This window comes from Sinocyclocheilus grahami, unplaced genomic scaffold (assembly GCF_001515645.1).
Source record: "Sinocyclocheilus grahami isolate Dianchi unplaced genomic scaffold, SAMN03320097.WGS_v1.1 scaffold586.1, whole genome shotgun sequence".
NCBI classification, from domain to species: Eukaryota; Metazoa; Chordata; class Actinopteri; order Cypriniformes; family Cyprinidae; genus Sinocyclocheilus; species Sinocyclocheilus grahami.
Genome location: NW_015505765.1, coordinates 225,821 through 236,432, shown reverse-complemented (window position 1 = coordinate 236,432; position 10,612 = coordinate 225,821). Strand labels below are relative to the sequence as shown.

Sequence of the window (10,612 nt, the reverse complement as noted above, 5' to 3'; positions counted from 1 at the left end):
TGTGTGGGGTTTTATATTTCACAAGACAGCAATTACATGTGTTTTTTTTTCTCCCTGTAAGTGAAAATGTATTATAACTAATACTGTAGAATAAGCGATGGCTTTAGATGTAATATATGAAACGTTGCTTTATTGAAGATTCGTTTTTTTTAATGGAGGAGTATGATAGGCTACACTTAATGTCACCTCATAGCACAGAAAACAAGAATGTAGTGTTTAGAATACTAATAATACAGTGGTTTCACAGACTTGTAATGGCTAGATTCATTTGAATGTTCTAGATGATGTTAACTGCAGCTAAACTTGCTTTTGTGGAGAGTTGCTGGCTTTTTATGCTTTTCTTTGTGCATATTTTATGCCACTGACTGTGATGAGAAATTATTTTTGTTGGATGTATGGTAAATCATTATAGACTTCATTTTGAAACATTAAATGTTTTTGACAAGTGAATATGAAGTTGAACTTTTCTAATAATAATCTTTTTGTATTAGGACAAAATTAATTATTAAAAGCAGTACAACTGCAGATGATTATGTAAGTTTATAAATAATGTCAACTTTGTGGGAAAATACAGTAAATGTAGGTGCATTTACATATATACCATAATAATACAACATCACAAAGCACATAATAAAAATATTTACTCCATACATTTAACATTCAACAAAGCTAATACACATCTGAATACGTTAAGGCATGTTGGTGAATGTAGCAACAATGCTTACACAATCAAGAAAACGGAAGTTATCTGAATGGGTAACATTTTCACAAGCTGAAAAAGACAATACACCACACAACATTAAAAACAATTAGAGGATAAATACCTTTTAGCATATGCTGTAACCATGTCAGAAAGTTCACAGTCTTTTGTAACTGAATGCTTATGAATTCATGGTCCCAAATTCATATTCTATCCACTTATATTTTGAAACAAAAAAATATGCAAAAAGCATATAGAATCAGTTCAGTCAGACTCAACTGCTCAGTCATATGAGCAATTCTTTTCACCTATTAAAATATATCAATACTGAAGTGTGCCTCCAAGTCAATGTTAGAATTATTATTATTCATGAAAATAGATGTTATGTAAATATGAATTAATTTATTCATTTAAAATTAAAACACCAAATAACAAATGTCGGCAAATATAGTACATCAAGTAAAATATATAGGCTACAGCAAGCATATATTTACAAACACATTTAGCAACAATAAAACAAGATATCAATTCTGATTCAAAGTAGTGGGATTGCAGTGCTTCCACAGATTCTACACACAAACATACTCCGAACTAGAAAACTTGCATTTTAATATACATAATAATGGGCTGATGGGAAGCGAAGTAAACTGTCAGTTACACGGGTATGGAGATGAAAATGTGTGGGGTTTTATATTTCACAAGACAGCAATTACATGTGTTTTTTTTTCTCCCTGTAAGTGAAAATGTATTATAACTAATACTGTAGAATAAGCGATGGCTTTAGATGTAATATATGAAACGTTGCTTTATTGAAGATTCGCCGAACTAGAAAACTTGCATTTTAATATACATAATAATGGGCTGATGGGAAGCGAAGTAAACTGTCAGTTACACGGGTATGGAGATGAAAATGTGTGGGGTTTTATATTTCACAAGACAGCAATTACATGTGTTTTTTTTTCTCCCTGTAAGTGAAAATGTATTATAACTAATACTGTAGGATAAGCGATGGCTTTAGATGTAATATATGAAACGTTGCTTTATTGAAGATTCGTGGTCTCTGTTTACTGTAAGGCAATTAGCTGTGCATTCAACATCTATACATCTATGCAATCTCAACTTTCAAGCCAAGCAGACCATACTACGGAGTGACAAATACAAATTATGGAGAAATGGGTTTTAGGATCATCGTTTGCTTTTTTTTTTGGATGGGTTAAAGGGGTGAACTGTACCTTTAGTTTTGTCTCTAAATAGTCATAAGTGAAAATGTATTATAACTAATACTGTAGAATAAGCGATGGCTTTAGATGTAATATATGAAACGTTGCTTTATTGAAGATTCGTTTTTTTTAATGGAGGAGTATGATAGGCTACACTTAATGTCACCTCATAGCACAGAAAACAAGAATGTAGTGTTTAGAATACTAATAATACAGTGGTTTCACAGACTTGTAATGGCTAGATTCATTTGAATGTTCTAGATGATGTTAACTGCAGCTAAACTTGCTTTTGTGGAGAGTTGCTGGCTTTTTATGCTTTTCTTTGTGCATATTTTATGCCACTGACTGTGATGAGAAATTATTTTTGTTGGATGTATGGTAAATCATTATAGACTTCATTTTGAAACATTAAATGTTTTTGACAAGTGAATATGAAGTTGAACTTTTCTAATAATAATCTTTTTGTATTAGGACAAAATTAATTATTAAAAGCAGTACAACTGCAGATGATTATGTAAGTTTATAAATAATGTCAACTTTGTGGGAAAATACAGTAAATGTAGGTGCATTTACATATATACCATAATAATACAACATCACAAAGCACATAATAAAAATATTTACTCCATACATTTAACATTCAACAAAGCTAATACACATCTGAATACGTTAAGGCATGTTGGTGAATGTAGCAACAATGCTTACACAATCAAGAAAACGGAAGTTATCTGAATGGGTAACATTTTCACAAGCTGAAAAAGACAATACACCACACAACATTAAAAACAATTAGAGGATAAATACCTTTTAGCATATGCTGTAACCATGTCAGAAAGTTCACAGTCTTTTGTAACTGAATGCTTATGAATTCATGGTCCCAAATTCATATTCTATCCACTTATATTTTGAAACAAAAAAATATGCAAAAAGCATATAGAATCAGTTCAGTCAGACTCAACTGCTCAGTCATATGAGCAATTCTTTTCACCTATTAAAATATATCAATACTGAAGTGTGCCTCCAAGTCAATGTTAGAATTATTATTATTCATGAAAATAGATGTTATGTAAATATGAATTAATTTATTCATTTAAAATTAAAACACCAAATAACAAATGTCGGCAAATATAGTACATCAAGTAAAATATATAGGCTACAGCAAGCATATATTTACAAACACATTTAGCAACAATAAAACAAGATATCAATTCTGCCAAACAAGAAACTTTACAGTCTAGTGCTCCAGATGTGTGCACTGCAAAAGGATTCTTAAATAGGCCATTTTCAAAACAGTGTTATTCATTATAATACTCATAACTAAATACTCATATCAATAAGATTAATCATCTTTATCATTTGTATCTACTTTGTAATTACTCTTCGTACTTAGATTGTGTTTTCATGCATTTTCTAATAAAACATTTTCATTATCACTAAATCCTAATGATTTATTTGACTGAAACATTTAAACATGGTTTATAATGAATAAAAGATCTTGAAAATACCCAATATTTAAGAAAAGTACTTTGGATGCTCTATAGAAATGTTATTTCTTTATACATACAGGGTCAGTGCACTGTGCAATATGTTGCCTTGAAACACAATTTACAAAACAAGAGATTATGGATATGCATTTATGAATATGAAAATACCTTTAATTGTTAGCTATTTTATGTGGAGAATCTAAAATGAGGTCTCTGTTTACTGTAAGGCAATTAGCTGTGCATTCAACATCTATACATCTATGCAATCTCAACTTTCAAGCCAAGCAGACCATACTACGGAGTGACAAATACAAATTATGGAGAAATGGGTTTTTGGTGTTACATAAGTACTAAAATGTATTATTATTATTATTATTATCATGGTAAATTTGTGGTTGCTGCAGTTTTACTACAAATACTGTGGTAAACTGTGGTTACTGTAATAAAACCATGGTTAAGTTTTGTAAAAGGCTGCCAGGCTGCCCCTAAAGGTGAAACTTTAGCATTTTTTTATGCACAGATTTATTAACGGCAATTACAGAACATAACACAACCTATTTGAACTTTTATCAACCAGTTTAATTAAGTTTACTTGCACAAACTAGCCAATTTAAAATAAATATTATATGTACACAAAAGTTTGAGATCAGTAAGATTTTGTAATATTTTTTTAAGTCTCATGCTCACCAAGGCTGCACTTATTTGGGGAAAAAACAAACAAACAAACTGTAAAAGCAGCAATATTGAGAAATATAACAATTAAAAATAACTATTTTCTATTTTAATATATTTTAAAATGTAATTTAAAATGTATCTGTAATCAAAGCTGAATTTTCAGCATCATTACTCCAGTCTTCAGTGTCACATGGTCCTTCAGAAATAAATCTAATATTTGCTGCTCAAGAAACATTTATTATTATTGCTCCTTCATATTTGTGTGGAAACCATGATGCATTTTTCAGAAGTAATTTTATATATAGTAGCAATGTAATGTAATGCAATAATGTGGCAATGGTTTCTTAAGATCTACTTATGCTTCTGATGCTTTTGGGAAATGCAGCCCTATTTGAACAAGCACTGAGAGCCATGCATCAGCAGCGAACGCTGTCTGTGATCGATTGGTTCTGTCTTTCAGCATTTGCGTGTGTTCCGATGAGCAGGAGAAATGGTTCTATCCAACACAATTATTCGCTAATATAGTCTATTTTTCCACTTAGAAGCTTATTTTATGCACCAAATTTCTTGATAAGTAAATAAAATTAATGTTTAAAAAAATGCACTTTAGAATCTATATTTTTATGTGCCGATCGATCCTTTTGATGCAACATCAGTATCGAAAGTATCAATACTTAAGGATCGATCCGCCCCTCCCTAGGGCTGGACTTCTCCAAAACTGAGATTTGTGTGACTGTGCTGCTCTCAGTAAAGAGGGTTCGCCTTCTCTTACTGTATCTCAAATAATTTTGTGTCTGCCACTTCCACAGTCTCTTCTTCAGTTCCGCTTGTACCTGAAAACACAAACAAATGCATGTGCATTTTTGAAAGCAGAATGTATTTTCTGTTTTACACATGCACTACCAGTCAAAGGTTTAGATCAGATTTTGTCATGTTTTTGAAAGAAGTCTTTTATGATCTCCAAGGCTGCATATGTTTGATGAAAAATAATGTTAAAACAGTATTATCGTTATAACTATTACAATTTAAAATAACTTCTATTTTAATACATTTTAAAATGTAATTTATTTCTGTGATAGCAAAGCTGATTACAGTCCAGAGCTGCAAATAATTCAATAACATGTCCATCATTTTTTTATTTTTGTTTTATTTGAAAACAAAGAGTGACTGGACATTTTGTCTATCATTATGTGGAACAGGACTTTGCATCAATTTAAAAGCTAGATTAACTGCTTCAGATTACAATGTGATGATTGTAACACATGTATCACATGGCCTTAGTAAAATGTAACTGTAACAGACTCAGAAGCATTAAAAAAATTCTTAATTTTTCTAAACTTTTGACATTGGTATATTTATTTACTATTAGGAAACACTTGTGGCTTACCTCTCCATTGAGAAAACAGTATAGCAGAGCCACAACAAAACCCTGAGATATAACGAAACACAGTATAACAGTCTGTCAGTAAGGATGCATTAACAATTAAATACAGCTCAACTGAGTAAAACATATGCAGCTATTAGTTGACAACTGGTATTACATGTTATATTATATATACACACTGACATTACATGTATTTTTTACATTTACTCAATATAGTATATTTACATATTTGCCATATATATGACACAAAAGCTCATATATAATGTGATATCACAAAATATTGTACATCAGACAATTCCACAAGTCATGAGCATTAGTATTCTGTGAATTTCATAGATGCTGGGCTGTACACACCTGAAAGGGGCCCAGGCCAAGTTCAAGAAAGTGGCGAGCGTTTTCTCCTGTGTTCTCTGGCAGAAAGGCAAAAACCATGTAGTGCATGCCAAACAGAGGGATCAGGAAAAGGGTAGACTTGGCCAATCTCCTACAAGTATAAATGAAGTTCAGCATTACTTCAGATTAACAACAAACAATGAAAGTACATTTTTCGAGGGAATGTGTGTTGGAGTAAAAATGTGTTCATGCTGTAAATAAATAAAACTCTACTTGCAACTTAAGAATTTCAACATGGCAATAACACATTACTTCAGTAGCTTGTATTTGCCAATTGTCTGTGAATCAAACATTTTTAGATTAATTGCTGCCTTTGTTTTGAGTGTGCTTTATATTCCTTACATGAAGTGGTTGGTATCACTGCCACCCATTCCTGGAGACTTCAGCTTCAGCACAAGAATCCGGATCACATTTATGAAGATGAAGAAATTGATCTATAAAAAATGTGTCTCTGTATAATAAATGAAGGAAACAGCTCATATACTGAACACTACACATCAACATACTGTGGATATATTCCGAAAGAAACAATCAAAATGACTAGGGCAAAAGAAAAATGTATTTAAGAGCATTACATACTGTCTTACATAACTTTTTAACTTTACTTTCATATGTTAGAAAATGTCATTTTAAAATTGCACAACCATGGTACATGAAAAATTCATAATACTGTATATATTTTGCACAATTCTACTGCAACCAATGTTTTCCATTATATTCAGGATGTAGTCTTATATATTTGATCAAATCAGCTGTACTTTACCAGGAGAGACACTGTAATTGGTCCTTTGATAATCCACCAAAAGTAAACAACATCTGTGTCATCCCAGCACCTGCAACATGAGCTTATGATTATTTATGAGAAGACCAGTAACTGCACCTTCACAAACAGTGAAAAATGTATTTTTCAGTATTTATCACTATATATCAAAGTATCACACAATAGCTTAAAGAGTTTAGAACAATCTGGACTTACCCCCTGTTATCCAAAGAATTCCTGGCTAGAACCCAGATGGTCAGTATTAGTGTTGGTAGACCTACAGAATACAGAGAGCAGAACTAAATAAATACAATTTCATCAAACTGAACATAATGAAATCAAGAATATGTTTTATATCTTCATATCTACCCTAGTAAAAAAGTAATATATTTAAAATACATTATTTCAAACGAAGTATAGTTCAAATCTATTAACATACTGTATTTACTGACATCACTCAAGACTTACTGATATAAAACTTATAATTAAACATAATTTGGATTACTACTTGTGCACAATGCACATTTCTTAATATTAAGCCTAAAATATGTTTTAATGTCACTGTTGATGAGGACTGTATGATCTGTGAATGATATCAGTCTTTAAATGCAAGATATTTCACTTTATCACAATCAAATATACTTCAGTATATCTTTAGTTGGACTTCAGCACTACTTCCTCACAATTAAAGTGCATTAAGTACATAATTACAGTAGTTGTTCCAATTTAGCAGACTTTATGTATACCACTTTAGTATCCCAAAAGTACAATTGGAGGGTATTTTTATTAAGCACATAAATATGTAAATGTATTTGTAGTATACTTAGCATGAAATAAATGTATTTCAAATACATTTGAGTACATTTACTTTTCACTTGGGTAATACTGGGATAAAAATTAATTTTCCATCTCATGCCTACAGGTGTCACCAATGGAACATAACACAGAATAAGACCACACTATCACATACTACACTACACTTTTCAGGGTTTTTTTGTAGAAAAAAGGCAATATTACTGTTTTACATGTTTAAAAAAAATCATAATTATTAAAACCTTTTGACAATAACTGTAGTGTAAATTAGTAATATTTAATCATATTGTTTATTATATAACAATATGTTCTCAAGTATCTTCCATGCTTACCCCAGCCAATAAGTGTATACCACCAGAAATACTTCTTTTGTGAGACAAAAGTTAGAGCTAAAAGAGTCTGTAGATACATCCCCTCCACCAGCAGCCAGAAGTAGTTAGCCAGGATACTGAACTGGAAGAAAGCTACCGCAGCCTTGCAAGAGGTCTGAAGAGGAAAACATTCAGAATCCAGTATAGTGCTATAATTGTTCTGTCAATATGTACTGTACGTTTTTAGAGGACAAAAGAAGATATAAAAGTACACATAATTACAACAGCATGTAGCAAATTTTAAGACCTATGCATTACAAATAAAAGTATGATATTGTTGCAGTGCTTAGACGTTTCAACAGTATAATTTTAGGGTGGATAAATTAAGCAGTGCTGATAAGAAACAGCACAAATACCATCACAGAGAAGTGGGAAGAAGAGTGTTAGCTATGTAAGAAGTGGTTTTTGTACTTCAAAGAAGGTGTCTGTGAGTTCTAGCGGAGGCAGATCTTGAAAAGTGTGCCTTTAAGGCACCGATGAGTCGACTGATACTGAGAGGGGTGGAAAAGTGGATGCAGAAAATGTGAAGCTAGTGTCACTATGCTGACAGAAACTGGCGTGAAGCTTAGAAATGTTTTTACTGTTTCAGATAGATGCTGCAGTGTCATACATTGTGACCTAATATGTTTACTGACCACAAGGCTGATTGGGAACATGAGCTCTGACATGTTGAATAGCGTGTATTAGCTTATTGAATGACATCTATAAAAAAACAAATTCTGCATGAGTCTGTGACAGCTGGTGAGTCTTACTGTTGACATGAAGCAGTGGTCCAGATTCTCATCGGCAAAGAGAACTGCATCTTTGATGAAGATCGCACTGGCTCGCAAGATGAAGGAGGCAAAGAGATTGATGTGAATGTAGTTTCTTGTGCAGTGGAACTTCCTGTTTTGGGCAGAATAACATAGATTGCTAAATTATTCAACAAATTGTCTCAAACCACTTAAAATGTGTTTGGTTGCATGAGCTTTGTGAGGATTCTCATTGTACCTGAAGGCTGTAAACACAAAGATGGCAGAGATGAGGGAAATCAGTGAGGTAGAGTAACCTGCAGTGTACACCTGCCTGAAAGTGGAATAATATGATGTCTAGAACATAGGGAAAAAATAAAGGAAAAAGGAACCGTTACAGAATTATTTCCAGAGAAATATCAGTCTTTTATCAAGAGATTTTACAATGAAATGGCAAGTCTTTTCATTTTGATTTGTGCACTTCAACACATTTTGTTGTCCTTGAGGTTTATTCTTTACAGACAAGCACAAATTTGAATGTGATGATTTGGATTTTGTGAAAAATTCACACAGAAATGTATTTTGCTTGTTGTTGCACAAAGGTGCATTGACTTGATGCAATTATCTTACATTAAAAAGCTAGAACACAAAGAAGTTCATATATTACATTCTTCAAAAAAATTAAACTTTTATCCACATAGCTTGCTGGATCTTTGGTTCTTAATCTTAATAATTCTAAACTTGCAGATTTCATGAATCATGTATGAGAGTATAAGGCTGGATGGAGACAAGAATAGTTTCACCGGTCTGAAATATCATGGATAAACAGCTTTCATATTTATCCAATGATAGTGTGCAGCAAAATGAATAAAAAATGTATGATGAAATAAAATTTCTTCATTCCATTGTTTGTTATTTGTGCCACAACCTCGAGTGCAGTAAAGGAGAAATGCCCAAAACCAAGCAAACATAAATAGTCATGTTAAAAAATGTAATGTAAATGTATTTTTATTATTTTAAATTATTTATTCATGAAAAAAATTAACTCCAACAGAGGCCATTTTAATGCCACCACCTGGTGAACTGCATGCAAAGGATTGTGGGATTTTGTAGGCAGGGAATGACTATGTACAATGTAAAAATGCCTCTTAATAGACAGGATGAAATGCAAACATTAGATTGAGAGATCCCTATGAATGCAGATTTTTTTGGACATAGCTGATATTAAAAGCAGGTCATCTTATTCTGGGATTACAGCATATGGAATTAACTATATTTCAGGTGCATATATAACCGCATTCCTACTTCCCCTGATGCAGGCACAGGTGAAAGTCATTATGAAAATAGAGTTTAAGTGGTAGAGATTAAATTTAGCACTCAGGAGAGAGTATTGTGCTCTTATATGACTGATTCAACTACCAGTAATTGGCTTGTTCAGATTAGGAACACACTCATCTGTTAACCTTGGACTGCTTGTTTGTCTGTGTGTACTGAACATTATCATATCATCTCTCATTTTTCATTCAAAGTATTGTCTCTATTCTCATTACCATATGACTGAAAAAAAAGAAAAAGAAAAGAAAAAGAGATAATATAAGGGAACTGCTAGGAAGAGGAGTAACACTGTGAATATCATTCGTTTCATGACAGAACTTGGCATATACAACAATTACTATGCCATAAGATTCTCTGAGGATATGTACAATATTGCATGTAGCAAAGTTTTCACCTCGGTTTCTGATTCCACGTCCTCCACAATCTCACAAGTATTCTCATAGGATGGGTAGATTTTTGTCCAGCCACTCTTGGTGCAATTCCTAATTATGAAACCTGCATTAAAATAATGTTAAACATAATGATCAGCATGCAACGTTGTATATGTTGCATTTTGATACATCATTTGGTAAAGAGAAACTTGTAAAACACCAGACCGCAACAGCTGCTCATTACATTCCCTGTCACAGATACATCAAGTACTTTTTCCCTTTAATTAGTCACAAAAATGAAGCAGATGTTTCATTTGTTCTAGATTTTATACCACATTGTAAAACACTCTATGAAGCTACTGTATAAGCTCAATA

General features: G+C 32.3%; 1 protein-coding gene across 3 annotated transcripts in view; it reads right to left on the bottom strand.

The window, feature by feature from the left end:
* Positions 1-4,701: 4,701 nt before the first annotated feature.
* The window catches only part of ghrhrb (growth hormone releasing hormone receptor b), a 29,358-nt gene continuing 23,447 nt past the window's right edge, over positions 4,702-10,612 (bottom strand). For all 3 annotated transcript variants that reach the window (XM_016240271.1, XM_016240272.1, XM_016240273.1), the window contains 10 exons: positions 10,261-10,361; positions 8,791-8,888; positions 8,553-8,685; positions 7,762-7,915; positions 6,833-6,893; positions 6,620-6,689; positions 6,199-6,290; positions 5,818-5,947; positions 5,467-5,508; positions 4,702-4,912 (listed from right to left, as the gene is read on the bottom strand). In XM_016240271.1, the coding sequence (XP_016095757.1) occupies positions 4,754-4,912; positions 5,467-5,508; positions 5,818-5,947; positions 6,199-6,290; positions 6,620-6,689; positions 6,833-6,893; positions 7,762-7,915; positions 8,553-8,685; positions 8,791-8,888; positions 10,261-10,361 (1,040 nt within the window). In that variant the 3' untranslated portion in view covers positions 4,702-4,753. The remainder of the gene's footprint in view (positions 4,913-5,466; positions 5,509-5,817; positions 5,948-6,198; positions 6,291-6,619; positions 6,690-6,832; positions 6,894-7,761; positions 7,916-8,552; positions 8,686-8,790; positions 8,889-10,260; positions 10,362-10,612) is intronic.